At 49.9% G+C, this 14423-nt stretch overlaps 1 protein-coding gene across 1 annotated transcript; it reads right to left on the bottom strand.

Moving 5' to 3' along the window:
- Positions 1-5678: 5678 nt before the first annotated feature.
- On the bottom strand, positions 5679-14200 carry LOC308679270 (zinc finger translocation-associated protein-like). Its single transcript, XM_081346875.1, has 5 exons — positions 13844-14200; positions 10659-11147; positions 8860-9237; positions 7094-7516; positions 5679-6361 (listed from the first exon to the last, which is right to left on the bottom strand). The coding sequence occupies exons 1-5, from the start codon at positions 13944-13946 to the stop codon at positions 5829-5831; spliced, it is 1926 nt and encodes a 641-aa protein (XP_081203001.1). The 5' UTR covers positions 13947-14200; the 3' UTR covers positions 5679-5828.
- Between the last annotated feature and the right edge of the window lie 223 nt (positions 14201-14423).

Below are 14423 nucleotides of genomic sequence, written 5' to 3'. Positions count from 1 at the left end.
ATATACACACACACACACACACAGCTGCTGTAACAAATGGCTGTCCTTGGGGAAATCCAGGGGCCCCCTTCCCTTTTTCATCCCATGTTAGTCTCAAAAGATGGCAACGGGACCCCTCTTCCTTATGAGCCCCCCCCCCCTCTTCTCATACAGAGGGATTCTCGCTTCGTGCACGGGTGAAATTTTAGATTCAGGAAAGCGGGAAGAGCCGAGTTGGAGAGCAAAGAGGCTAGTCCTCCTGGAGGTGGCTTTTTAGGCAGCGGGGTGGGGGGGAGGGGAGAAAGAGAAGCAAACTTTTAATTTCTGTTGCTGCCTTCCCTTCCGGCGAAAGTGGAAACTGGGCTTAAAGTGGGAGAAATAAAGAGGTTGATCTGGCATGGCTCAGCTGCGTCTCTCGTTGAGGCTGAGCAAGTGAGGGGGGGGTTGGGGGGGGAGGGAGGAAGACCCTGGAAAGAAATGGGCAGCTGAATCGGAAGGATTGCCTTCCCACCAGAGGCTGCCTCAGTTTCCTCCCCGCAACTCACCAGTCTTAACTACAAACTGCTCCTCGAGCTGCTGTTTAAAATTGGGGAGGGGGCCGCAGGCTCGGGAAGGGAAGACCCTCGGCACATCAACCCAAAATCCTAAGCTTGGGGGGGGGGAAGTATCCCATCTGCCAACCCAACAGGCCAGCTGTGCCATAATTTCTCCACCAAGGGGCAAAGAGCCCCACGGGGTGGAGGGCAGGGTTAGTTCTTGGGGAAACCCCCCACCCCCCCAAAAAAATTGCTGAGAGCTCATGCACCTCTAACATGTTTTATGGCATCCTCTGCTCCCAAGGAGAGAGCTAAGCCTGTAGCTTCTCTTCCCCTCTTCAAAAACCACCCACCTTTTCTCTCTCTACCCCCCACCTCCAAAAAAAATACCCTTTTTAAAAGCCTTTTTTTCTGCACTGGAAGCCTTTCACTCCGTGCTTCGACATCTGTTCTCTCACTGCTGTGTTTGACTTATGGTGAACTGGCTGCCTTGCGCCCGGCAGACTTTTTTTTTCCCCTTTCCCCCCCCCCAAAAAAAAAGAATGTACGTAGATAGCAAAAACAAGAATTACCAACAACACCCTTTGCATTCGATGTGCTTTATGGGATCGTGGCGTGCCAGGAAACACGGGTCCTTCTGGGGTTTGAGGCATATGAAGGCAGGGTGGGTGTGTGTGTGTGTGTGTCTCAACTGTCCTTTGATGTGTTTAATAGAGGAGCACTTGGTGATCTAAAAACTTTGGTTCCCCCCCCCCAAAAAAAGCAACGCAACTCCAGGAAAGTGATGCTGTCTTCAAGGCAAGACTTCACTGCCTTGCAATTAAAAAATAAAGGCACTTAACCGTCTTTGGGATGGTGGTCCTTCCACCATCAGCTCAAATCCGTTGTACTTTTGTGGCTGTTGCCTTTATTTTTAATTGTCGGCTAAAGAAGACCCTGTTGGTTTTGTATTTCATATTTCTTAACTGCCTCTGTCCCTCAGAGAGCTTAGTGCAGTGGCATCAACGTAGAGACCCGAGTTCTAGTTCCGCCTTGGGCATGAAGCCAGCCAGGTGACCTTGAGCCGTCCCTGTTCTCCCAGCCCTAGGAAGGCAGCAATGGCAAACCACTTCTGGAGGTGGGGGTGGGTGGGAATCAACCCTGAGCCACAGGGTCCCTACTTAGCTTAGTTTGGGAAGATTGCAAAAAAGGAAAGAAAAAAAAAGAGGTTCTGTCATTGGCGTTGGCCAAGAACTAGCCTGGCCAAACTTGGCATTGCGTTTGTGTAACGCGAGGGTCTCCAAACTTAGCAACTTTTTCAAGACTTGTGGACTTCCAAGCCCCAGAATTCCCTAGCCAGCCATTTTGGGGAATCTTCAAGCCAACACTGGCTGAGGAATTCTGGGACTTGGAAATCCACAAGTCTTGAAAAAGTTGCCAAGTTTGCACACACACACACACGGGTCTTAGATGAGGACTATGAGGCCCTGGTTGCAGGTGCCAGGGCTAAGGCTCCATCCAAGGCTAGAAACAGCAAGGCAGCTGATCATCCACGCCATTTTGGTAGAAATTATCCTGGTGGAAGGGACGCGGTGGCTCAGTGGGTTAGGACGCTGAGCCTGTCGATCAGAAGGTCGGCAGTTTGGCGGGTCGAATCCCGAGTGCCGCGTAGCAGAGTGAGCGCCTGTTACTCGTCCCAGCTTCTGCCAACCTAGCAGTTCGAAAGCACGTAAAAATGCAAGTAGAAAAATAGGGACCGCTCCGGTGGGAAGGTAACAGCGTTCCGTGCGCCTTTGGCGTCCAGTCATGCCGGCCACATGACCACGGAGACGTCCTCGGACAAGCGCTGGCTCTTCGGCTTCGAAACGGAGATGAGCACCGGCCCCTAGAGTCGGAAACGACTAGCACGCATGTGCGGGGGAACCTTTACCTTTTATCCTGGTGGAAGGACGCTGCAGTCACCTCAGCTGGACAAGAGCTGAAGGCACAGCTACAGCCTTCTGGGACCAAAGAAAAACCCAGCGAAGCAGCAAAAATTCCTTTTTTTTTTTTGATCCAACGCATTTGCCTTCCGTAATTGCTGATTGCTCACCCTCCTCCTCAGGGATGGCTGGGATTGGAACTCGCTTCCTTGACTGCTAGCCCGTTCCCCTTGAAAATAGCCCTCTGGGGATTTACCTGCAGTCTTACCAACCTGACCTCACACTGCAAAATCGGATCCGTTCCGATTGCTTTCCAAACCCACAGCAGCAAAAGGGAAAACGTGGGAGCCCCCCAAACTTTTTTTCCCCTTTTTTTTTTAAAGAAAGGAAGCTTTGGAATTGCATTTTAAAATAGCAGAACTTTTAAAAGGATTTTTTTTCTCCATAACCTGTTTTTTTTTTACAAAACGTAGTGCTTATATATAATATATATATATTATAAAAACATTTCGTATCGATGCAAAACACCTTCCCACCCACAAGCGACAGAGAGACAGTTCCCACACAGTCACAAGGCTGCTGTCCTCAAATGTTTCTCGGTAGCAAAACTCAAAAAGAGGGCCAGCCATGAAAAATACAAACCAGACATTTAGGAAAACGGGGTGACGATGAGATGGAAGAAGAGAGAAGTCTGCCAAAAAAAATATGCCGTGTGTCTGGTTCTAGATAGCATTTTCTCCGTCCTCAAAGCAAGCCTTGGGGGCTGTTGAAAACCGGCTTTAGCCCTTCGCACGTTCTTCCAGCAGAAGCCCGCTACATCTAGTGGAGAGTGTTCTCCGTCATACCGTTTTAAAAAATTTAAATAAAATAAAGGGACCGTTCTGGAAAACAGCTGCAAAACCAGTTAGCGTCGCTTTTGCCATCTCGAAGCAATGCAGAACATCAAAGCAAGTCAGCGTTGGGTTTGGGATGGCCTGGACACAACAGCGACTGTTCGTTTTGATCGCGCTGCACCCAAGCTGTACCCCGGAGCTCTCTTTAAAAAAAAGGGGATGGAGATTACGCACAATTTTAGCTGATTGATCCAAGGCCACCCACCTGCCCCCAGGATACAGGATTGCGGGCGAGATTTTCCAGAAGGTATAATTCAGGAAAATTGGGAAGGATCTCTCTTAACGGTGATTCCTGGTTGAGCTTGTTTTATTATGCTCAGCAATCCCGTTCCTAGATCAGACAGTCATTCTAATATGCCAAATCTGCATTATTTTTTTCCCCACCAGTTTGATCTCTGTAAAGAATATTTGTAGCTCAGGTTTGAAATGAAGTGGTGCTCAATCGGCGCTGGCTGAGCTGGGTGGTTTTCTTGCAGACCTTTCATGACCCAACTAGGGAACATCATCAGTGCTAGAAGCACCATTTGCAGCAAACCCCACTCCTCTCTAGCGCTGATGACGTTACCTAGTTTGGGCATGAAACGTCTGCAAGAAAACCGCCCAGCTCAGAGAGCACCAAGGGCCCTTCAATTTGATCCCTACCCACTTCTTTCCGAAACTATTTCCTGAAAGACCCTCGCTGGCCCATTCAAGAGTCAAACAGCCTAGGGGGGGGTCCTCTGAAACCCCACCCCTCTCATTCCTTCTCGGCCAGCAGGCGTTCCTCTCCCGTTGTTTAGCCGGGATTTCTATCCGCCGTTCCACATTGTCCCATCTTTCCTTGGAAAGACCCGCCTACTCGCTGCAGAAGGCAAAACCCAGTGCTCAAATGGAAGTCCTCCATGGCCTACTAACCCTTTACTACAGAGGAACAGACCTGGAGCCCACAAGGATGGAAGTGCTCATATTTATACTAGACGAGCGAAACTCTTTAAATCTAGCAGACTGACAACTCTTGATTTTTCTGGACCGCCCTTAATGGGGATGTTGGAAGAGTTTTCCTCGTTGCTTTTCTGTATCCAAAAAAAAAACCATCGCAGCTTAAAACCGTCGTCCTGTTTCCTTTTGTGCCGTACTGTTGGTTTTTTAAAAAAAATAATAGGGAAAAATTCAATTCTTCATGGAAGAAACCATGTGAACGATGCCGTTTCTCCACCTGGCATGGTACAGTCCCCTAAACACAGAATCCCTTGATTTATCTTGCGATATATCCGCTCTTCTACACGGGCTTTAAGTGCAGCCCCAAAGAGAAAACTGTGAACCCAGCCCGAATCCTCCCCAAGACTTCCTTAAGTGATGCCACCGGGTTCTGGGTGCGTCCGTCATTATTCAGTTTTGGGGTGCAGGAGAAACATGATTTATCATTTCGTTGGGATAATCTCTGTGGGAGGCTTTGAAATCAAAGGGTTAGGCTTTTTTTGCGCAGCCCGAAAGCTTGCCTCTTAGAATAAGCCCCGTCCAGCCACAAGGCCTTGTGCTCATCCCTAAAGCCACAATGCTGGCCAACAACTTACACCGTGCCTTTCTCTCTCTTGTTCCCCCTCTTGATTTCAAATGCTTGCATGAAGACATTCCTGAGGCAGGAAGCAAAAACTTGTGGGTTTGTGGCATGCACAACTTCCCTTTTTTTTCTTAAAAAAATAATAATAAAATGAAATGAAAAATCTAAAGGCAGGCGCCTGTGCACCAGGTCCCACACCAGCTAGATTCCAGGTTATTAGGATTAGGCCCAGCCTTACTTGGAGAGCTGCTTTCTGACCCTGAGCGACGACGAGGCGAAGTGGGTTGACCACAGAAGTTGCCACCGCCACAGCCTGCAGATCGGCCACGGACTGGCCCGTACCTCTGAATACCGCCACACAGGGCTTTTTTTCTCATAGAACGCTCAGAACGGAGTTCCGGCACCTTTTTTGGATGGAACCTTGTAGGGTAGGCAAGGCGGGTTTGTATGACGTGTGTGAGTTCTGGCACCTTTTTCTTTTACAAAAAAAAGCACTGCCGCCACACAAGAGTTAAAAAAATAAAACCGCATCCACCAAGCCTCTTAAGTGCCTTGTCACAGGATAAGAAACGCCACACGTGAAGATTTAGCAGCTCACCAGCCTGGTGTTTTTCCTAACAATGACAGTTTCAGGATAAGTCTACCGTTCCTTTTCCATTCCTTGCTTGAAGGAATACGCTTTTTTTTCCCCCGTTTGGTTTGCTCTGTGGCGCCTCAATGTACCATAACCTCCCCCCCTCGCAGCCCCCCAAGTTTTCTGAGTCAAAATCTCTGCAGCTCAGAGGTCTGGGTGAGGAAGGGGGGGGGGAGGAAAGCTGTTGCTGCTGGAACACAACATGCAATTAAACAAATGCTCTGGACAAGGAAGGAAAAGAATTACGTCCGGGGCCTCTGCAGCGTCGTCGTGCAGGTCTCCGAAAAACATTTGAACCCTCTCTGCTGTCCGTGGCAGACGCAAGGAAACGAGAAACTGTCCCGTTCACCGTTTTCCCGACTGTTCAGAGGCGGGGCTAAACCGCGCAAAAGACAGTTTGTGATCCGGCGCCGTCTTCCCGACCTCTTCCACCTTTGGCTTAACCTCCTGAGTTTCGGAGTTGCTAGCGGGTGCCTCTGGACCCGGCGGCTCCTTGCCGCCGGAAACCCGTTCGTTTTCACCGTAAGCTTCAAGGATTGTCTGTTTCTCCAGCTCGGTGTACTCGAGAGAGAAGCGATGCACCTGGAGGATGTGGCGTTTGATCGTGCTGACTTTGAGGGTGGCCAGCGTGCCCCCACACACCATGCAGATCAAGCCATGTTTCTGCTCGTCGTAGTCCATCAGGTACTGCACCCTCCAGCGGGGCTGGTAGTTTCGGCGCTGACTCCGCCGAGACAGGGTCCCGACTGGCGTGGAGGCAGCCCGCGGAGACGGCTGGGGCAGGGCCAACCTCTCTGCTCCAGGGGTATCTTCTTCCCTCTTAGGAACGGCCCAATCCTCTGGAGAGGCAGGTGGCTTGTAAATACGCCGTGATTCGGCTGGAAAACGAGAACAAAAGAGGGTGGTGAGCTTGTCAGGGATAACGGTGTTTCTATGAGCCCTAGTGGCGCAGTGGTTAGAATGCAGTACTGAGGGCTAATTTTGCACCTAGCCAGCAGTTCGATCCTGACCGGCTCAAGGTTGGTTCAGACTTCCGTCCTTCCGAAGTCAGTAAAAATGAGGAGCTGGATTGTTGGGGGCAACAGGATGACTCTGTAAACTGCTTAGAGAGGGCGCAAAAGCACTGTGAAGCAGAATTCCCCAGCCAGCATGCTTTAGGAGGGGTAGAATTCACCTCCCAGAATCCCCCAGCCAACATGCTTTAGGAGGGGTGGATTTGAACTCCCAGAATCCCCCAGCCAGCATGCTTTAAGATTGGTGGGCTTCAACTCCCAGAATCCCCCAGTCAGCATGCTTTAGGAGGGGTAGAATTCAGCTCCCAGAATCCCCCAGCCAGCATGCTTTAGGAGGGGTGGATTTGAACTCCCAGAATCCCCCAGCCAGCATGCTTTAGGAGGGGTGGACTTGAACTCCCAGAATCCCCTAGCCAGCCCTAACCCTAACCCATGCTGACTGGGGAATCCTGGGAAGTCTGCCGATTTTAAAGTTATCAAGGTTAAGGAACACTAGCTTAAGACAGTCGCATGCCTCGCTTTTAAAAAAATAATAATAATCCGTACACCAGCCAGGGAAGTTCCAGCCTCAAGACACCCGTGTGCAGTGTCCCTCACCTTGGTCCACCTCGGCATCTGTCTCTGGCTGCGAGTCGTCGGCCTCCGCCAGGCGGGCCACTTTCTGATTCCACTCCTGGACGATGAGAGCCTTGACCTGGTGGCTAAGTTGTGTGGAGTCGGGATGCTTTTGTTGAATGTGCCTCTTGATGGTGCTCATCTTGAGTGTGGCCAGGGTGCTCCCGCAGACCATGCACACCAGCCCGTGGCGCACCCCGTTGTAGTCCATTAAGTACTCTACCCTCCAGTGTTCCTGGAAGTAGCGACGGTGGTCCCGGCCACGTGCCGGAACGCGAGGGCTGCTCTCTTCCGAGTCCCAGGGGCCAGCCTCGTCCATCCCCTCCTCTGCTGTGGGGTGGTCTGGAGAAGGCGAAGAGTCCCGCTCTTTCGTGTTCAGATCCTGTTGCACAGACAGGCCGGTTTCTGGATGGGTTACGAGAAGAAGAGAAAATAATGAATTGAATTCAACCCAACATGGTGGACACGTGTGCAAATGCAAACTAGATACGATAGAGAGGTTAAAATGTACGGATTTTATAAGGAACAAACTAAGTTTTGATAAAACATTGTTGACTTCGGATGAAAAATTAATTAAGAAAATTTTTATTTTTTTTTATTGAAAGTGAACACGTTAAAGAAACAATGATAAGATGGGCAAAAAAAATTGGTTATAATATGGAATTAGAAAAATGGCAAGATTTATGGGAATGAAACTATAAATTGACAATGTCAACTTCCTGTAAAGAAAACTTACATAAAATGTTCTATAGGTGGCACTTGCCAAAGGCAAAATTAGCAAAAATGTTTAAGAATATGTCAGATAGATGTTGGAAATGTAAACATAAGTCAGGCACGTATCATCATGTTTGGTGGACATGTGATAAAAGACTTATTGGAAAAAGAGGCAATACCTGCCTAGAAAAGATGTTGGGAGAACATGTTGGTTTTAAACCTGAACTTTTTTTATTAGGTAGAATGAACTGAATTCCTGTTCACTGCCAAGGTCTGCCTTCCCTGATTAAAACCATTTTATAGATGGATGGACAGATCGATATAGAGATAAGATAGATAGACAGACAGAGATACGATATGATAGATGATAGATAGATAGATAGATAGATAGATAGATAGATAGATAGATAGATATAGAGATAGATAGACAGATTCGATATAATAGATGATAGAAAGGAGATAGATAGATAGATAGATAGATAGATAGATAGATAGATAGATAGATAGATAGATAGATAGATAGATAGATGATAGATAGATAGATGATAGATAGATAGATGATAGATAGATAGATAGATAGATAGATAGATAGATAGATAGATAGATAGATAGATAGATAGATAGAGATAGACAGATACGATATAATAGATGATAGAAAGGAGATAGATAGATAGATGATAGATAGATAGATAGATAGATAGATAGATAGATAGATAGATAGATAGATAGATGATAGATAGATGATAGATAGATAGATGATAGATAGATAGATAGATAGATAGACAGACAGACAGACAGACAGATAGATAGATAGATAGATAGATAGGCAGGCAGGCAGGCAGGCAGATGAATGAGATATTGTATGCATGTATTTGCCTTGAAGTCAAGTTTTTTTGTCCTACCTTCAGGTGCTTTGGAAAACAAGCTGACCCCTCTCCCCTCTTCTTTGGGGCAGCCCCTGAAATACTAGAAGACTGCTATCATGTCCCCCTTCGTCCCGAGTGGATCCTCCCCAGTCCCCATTTCTGTCTCACCTCCGTTTCTCCCCTCGGCTCCCAGCACCAGCTCCCGAGAGTTCCAGGCCTCCAGGATGGCGCCCTTTTCAGCAGGGCTGAAGGCCAGAGAAGTGGGGTGCGCATCCATCACGTGGCGCTTGATGTCATCCAGGTTCAAACTGGGCAGAGAGGAACCGCACATCATACAGAAAAGGCGGTTGCCCTGGGGGTCGTAATCCATCAGGAACTCCGACTGGAACCAGCTTTGCAAGGATTGCTTCAAATATTGCTCCAGGCTCTGGGACTCGCCCTCCGGGGAAGACTTTAGGGTCAGGCTGGAGGGCCCGCGTCCCCCACGAGAGGGAAGGGGAGTCGGGCCACGGCGTCTCCGGCGGCCTCCGTCCAGCAAAAGCTCTCCTGCGTGGAAGCAAGACGGGTAAATCTTTTCCATTCTCCAGCAGGCCAGGATAGCAGACTAGACTGGGATGGAAAATATTCAGGGGACCCCCCCTCCCCACAGCTTCCCAGCCCGGCTGATCACCCCACATTTAACAGGGATACAGGCAGTCCTCGACTTATGACAATTTCTGTAGGTAAGCGACTCAGTCGTTAAGCCAGTTGTTTCTGTAGCGTTGTAACTTCCAACAGTCACTAAATGAATTGTCGTACGTCAAGGACTGCTTGCAAGCATAGAAGAAATCCAGTCACACTACAGGGGCGGTGATGAAACCTAATTTTAACCTTGTTTAATTTGCTTTTCACTGTTTTAAAAAATGTAGGATAGGATAGGATAGGATAGGATAGGATAGGATAGGATAGGATAGGATAGGATAGGATAGGATAGGGATAGATAGATAGATAGATAGATAGATAGATAGATAGATAGATAGATAGATAGATATGGATGGAATGGATGAGAGAGAGATGAATGGATGGATAGAATAAATGGGATATATATATATATATATATATATATATATATATATATATATATATATATATATATATATATATATATATATATATATATATATATATATATAAGGGACGCGGTGGCTCAGTGGGTTAGGACGCTGAGCTTGTCGATCAGACGGTCGGCAGTTTGGCGGGTCGAATCCCGAGTGCCGCGTAACAGAGTGAGCGCCTGTTACTCGTCCCAGCTTCTGCCAAGCTAGCAGTTCGAAAGCACATAAAAATGCAAGTAGAAAAATAGGGACCACTATGGTGGGAAGGTAACAGCGCTCCGTGCGCCTTTGGCGTCTAGTCATGCCGGCCACATGACCACGGAGACGTCCTCAGACAAGCGCTGGCTCTTCGGCTTTGAAACGGAGATGAGCACCGGCCCCTAGAGTCGGAAACGACTAGCACGCATGTGCGGGGGAACCTTTACCTGACTTGAGGTGACTGCCTGGACATATACATGCAGCTTCCCTGGCAAGACTTTGAGAGTGGGTTGCCATTGTGTCCTTCCCAGGGCAGAGAGAGACTGACTGGGCCAAGGTCACCCAGCCAACTTTCTGTTTAAGGTGGATCTAGAAGTCACCCTCTCCTGGTTTCTAGCCTGGTGCCTTAAGTGCTACCCCAAACTGTACCTCTGCATGAATACTAGAAGTTAAGTAGAAATTAGATAAGCGATTAGAAACTAAAGATCAGAAATCAGATAGAAGTTGGATAAAAAAATGAGAAACCAGATCAAGAGATATTTGACACGAGTTCCTTCACCCATCTAACGCCACTTTCTGCATTAAACTCCAGCGAGGGGCTTCCGGTCAAGAAAGGCCAAAACAGACCCCACCCACCGGAATCTGGGACCCTGCCCCAAATGAGAGCCACCCTACCGTGATCCCCAGGGGGCGCCCCGGCTCCTTTGGCGGACCCGCAGGCCCCTTCCGCCTCCATCTCCAAGCCCAGGTGAGCATCCCAGCTGTTCATGATGACCGCTTTCTCCTGGGCGCTCCAGGTGAGGGAGTAGGTGTGCTTTTGCCGAATGTGCCTCTTGATGGTGCTGAGCTTGAGCGTGGCCAGGGAGCTCCCACACACCATGCAGATCATGCTGTGCCGCGCCGGGTTGAAATCCATCAGGTATTCCGCCCGCCAATGTTCGTGGTAATACCGCCGATGGTCCCGCCCAGGAATCCGGCTTTTGCCCGGCCTGGAAGCTCGCGCTTCGCAATGGTCTGAGTATTTGCGCCCTCCGGCCAAAAGGGACACAACAGGATCCTTTTTGGTAATCCCTCGCAGCAAGCCGTTCCCGGCGGGATGCAGGAGACGTCCGGACTCGCCGCTGTGCTGGGAATCGGAGGCGCCTTCCGGGCACGTGGAATCTCCTGGCGGGATACAAAGGCTCAATTACACTCATGCAATGCCGGGTAGCCCTCGGCTTTACGGCCCCAATGTTCTGCGGCTAAGCAAGGCGTTCGTTAAGCGAGTTGCGCCCGATTTGATGGGCCTTTTGGGCCACAGTTAAGCCAACCGCTGCTGCCGCCGCCGTTACCTGGATCACACAATCGTTTTTGCAAATCTAGCTACCCCGTGGAGTTCGGTCGTCGGAAGCAGGCTGGAAAAGTCGCCAAGGTTGATCAGAGGACCATCACAGATGGGCGTAAAGACCTACCAAAATCGGCCAAGTTTTGGTCACCTGCTTCACCAGGTTTTGGTTACCGAGGGGGAGGCTGCAATGGTTGTTAAGGAGGAGAAGCAGTCCTAAGAAGCAGTCCTTTTCACTGCCATTGTAACTTCGGTCACTAAACGAAAGGGGATAAGTCGAGGACTAGTTGCACAAGAGGCAAGCAGAAGAGGAGAATCTGGGCACCAAAAATCTGATTTGTGGAGGTCCAAGGATCCAGGACTGTTAGTCTTAACACCATTGGAAGGGACCGTGGAGGTCATCTAGTCCAATCCCCTGCTTGAGCAGGAGTCCAGACTTTTCTTAAAAACCTCCAGGGAAAGAAGAAAGAAAGAAAGAAAGAAAGAAAGAAAGAAAGAAAGAAAGAAAGAAAGAAAGAAAGAAAGAAAGAAAGAAAGAAAGAAAGAAAGAAAGAAAGAAAGAAAGAAAGAAAGAAAGAAAGAAAGAAAGAAAGAAAGAAAGAGGAAGGAAGGAAGGAAGGAAGGAAAGAAGGAAGGAATATGGGGGAGGGGAAGGAGGGAGGGAGGAAGGGCAGAATTACAGAATAACAGAGTCGAAAGGGACCTGTGAGGTCCTCTAGTCCAACCCCCAGCTTGAGCAGGAGACCCTATCGGATTCCAGACAAGTGGCTGTCTAGTCTTTTCTTAAAAACATCGGGGGGGGGGGTGTTACTTACAACACTTCATTTAGTGACTATTTGAAGTTACAACGGCACTGGAAAAAAAACGACTTAGGGCCCTTTTTCCACACTTAGGATCGTTGCAGCATCCCGGGGTCACACGATCCCCTTTTGCGAGCTTCTGACAAGTAACGTCAATGGGGAAGCCAGATTCGCTTCTGGACCTTGTTACTAAAACCCGCAGTGACTCACCTGACAGCTGGGGCGAGGAAGGACGTGAAAATGGGGCAAAACTCACTTAACAGCCGTCTCGCTTAGCAACAGAAATTCCGGGCTCAATTGTGCTCGTAACTTGAGGACTCTCTGTAACCATCCATTCTTTGCAGCAAATTCGGACCAGGCCAAAGTGGGGGGGGGGGGGCTTTGCCAGGACAAGCAGTTCCCCCCCCCAAAGTTTCCCTCCCCTCACAATGCTTGTTGGCCCCAAGACTGTTTCCAAGACCGAGCTGTAGCCCACAGTGTGTGTGTGTGTGTGTGTGTGTTTGGTGTGTGTGTCTCCCGTGGACATCTTCAGAATGAGTGGGTTTGCTTTTGGTGTGTTGTGTTTATGTCTCTCTCTCTCCCAGTGGACATCTTTAGAGTGTGTTTGTATGTCTCTCCCAGTGGACATCTTCAAAACGAGCGGGTTCGTCTTTGTGGTGTGTGTGTTGTGTTTTGTGTATGTGTGTCACTCTCCCAGTGGGCATCTTCAGAATGAGTGGGTTCGTCTTTGTTGTGTGTTGTGTATGTGTGTCTCTCTCTCTCTCCCCCAGTGGACACGAATGAGTGAATGTCTTTGTGTGTCTTTGTGCTGTTTGTGTGTTTCTCTCCCAGTGGACAGCTTCAGAGTGAGCGACTGAATGTGTCTCTGTGTTTGTGTGTCTCAGTGAACATCTCTCTCCAAAACCAGGACCAGCCACTGAAGGAGTCCCACTCAGGGAGACCCCCACCCCGGCTGAGGGACCCCCTCGCCCCACAGTGCCAAGGACAGAATTGATCCTCAACCCCAAAGACCGGGGGGGGGGGGAGCCTCCTGCCCTCCAAACATCCTGCCCCAGATTGGCCAAACCCCGCAATTTGACAGCAACCCAAGCGAAAGACTGGCACAACTCCCAAAGTTTGTGCGAATGCAAAATCCAGAACTTGGCCGAGCGGGTCAGAAAAGCAGAGGGGGGCTCCGTCCCATTCCGAGGGTCCGAGGAGGAGTAAGGGGTCCATGCATCCGACCCTGCCCCCACCCCCCACCCCCATCCAAGCTGGAGAAGGACTGGCAAGGTGAAGCAGCCTTGGGGAAAGAGACACAACTCAGCTTGCTGCTGTTGTTGTTGTTGTTGTTGTGTCTTCTTGCCGCCTTTCTCTCTCCCCCCTCATCCCCTTCCTGGGAAGCCCCCCCCCCTTCCGTCCTGGCCCTCCCCTCTCCCTTCTCCTCCCCTTCCCCTCCCCATTGCAACAAGCCACTCCATCCTTCCCCCAAAGCTTGGGAGGCCCACCAGCTGCCCCCCTTCCCCCTTTGCAATGTTTTTTGAATTAGGGGGGGGGGTTAAGAGTGGAAGAAGATGGGGGGGGGGAAAGAGGATATGGGGCAACGGCGTGGGGGGGGGGCGCTTTCTATGCAACCAGGGCCAGCAGGTGGTGTGGATAGAGAAACTGGGGCGGGAAGGGGGGGGAGGTGGAGAGGAGATGGGAGGGAGGGAAGGAGGGGGGGGTCTCCGTTTTGCAAGGGTCCCTTTTGTTCTCACCTGAATCCAAGGATTCCTGTTTGATGGAAAGGTGGGGGGGCTCCATGCCTGCTCCTCCGCTCGCGCTCTCTCTCTCTCTCTCTCTTTCTTCTTTTTCAGACATCCATCGCCGCCCCCCTCCCCTTCCTCCCCTTTTGCACCGATCGATCCCCCTCCTTCCCTCGCTTCTCGCTTGCAACTGCGTGCAATTCCCAATTTTCAAAAAAAAAAAAAATCCTCTCCACCTCCCCCCCCCGCACACACACGCACGCACGCACACACACAAAAAGGCAGATAAATAAAATGCAATAATTCTGCAATCGATCCGGCCGAGGGGTTTGCAATCGGCTCCACCCGCCGCGCTTTGCAAAGCGGGACCCCCCCACCCGCCTGCGGCCGAGCGGAGGCAGCGAGCAAGGCTCCGGCTAGCCAGGGTGGGGAAAGCTTTTTTTTTTTTTCCTTCCCCCCCCCTGGGGCCCCTGGGGCTCCTTTTCAAGGCTCCTGGGTAAATTTAAAGGGGACGCATCCTATTTCTGCCACGGGGGTGGGGGAGGGGGGAGGGAGGGAGAAGGGCAAGGCGGGGAAATCAAGGCAAAGAGAA

The sequence above is a fragment of the Vipera berus genome, assembly GCF_964194415.1.
Source record: "Vipera berus genome assembly, contig: HAP1_SCAFFOLD_98, whole genome shotgun sequence".
NCBI lineage: Eukaryota > Metazoa > Chordata > Lepidosauria > Squamata > Viperidae > Vipera > Vipera berus.
Note: the sequence above shows the minus strand (reverse complement) of the source record. Positions and strands in the feature narration are given on the sequence as shown.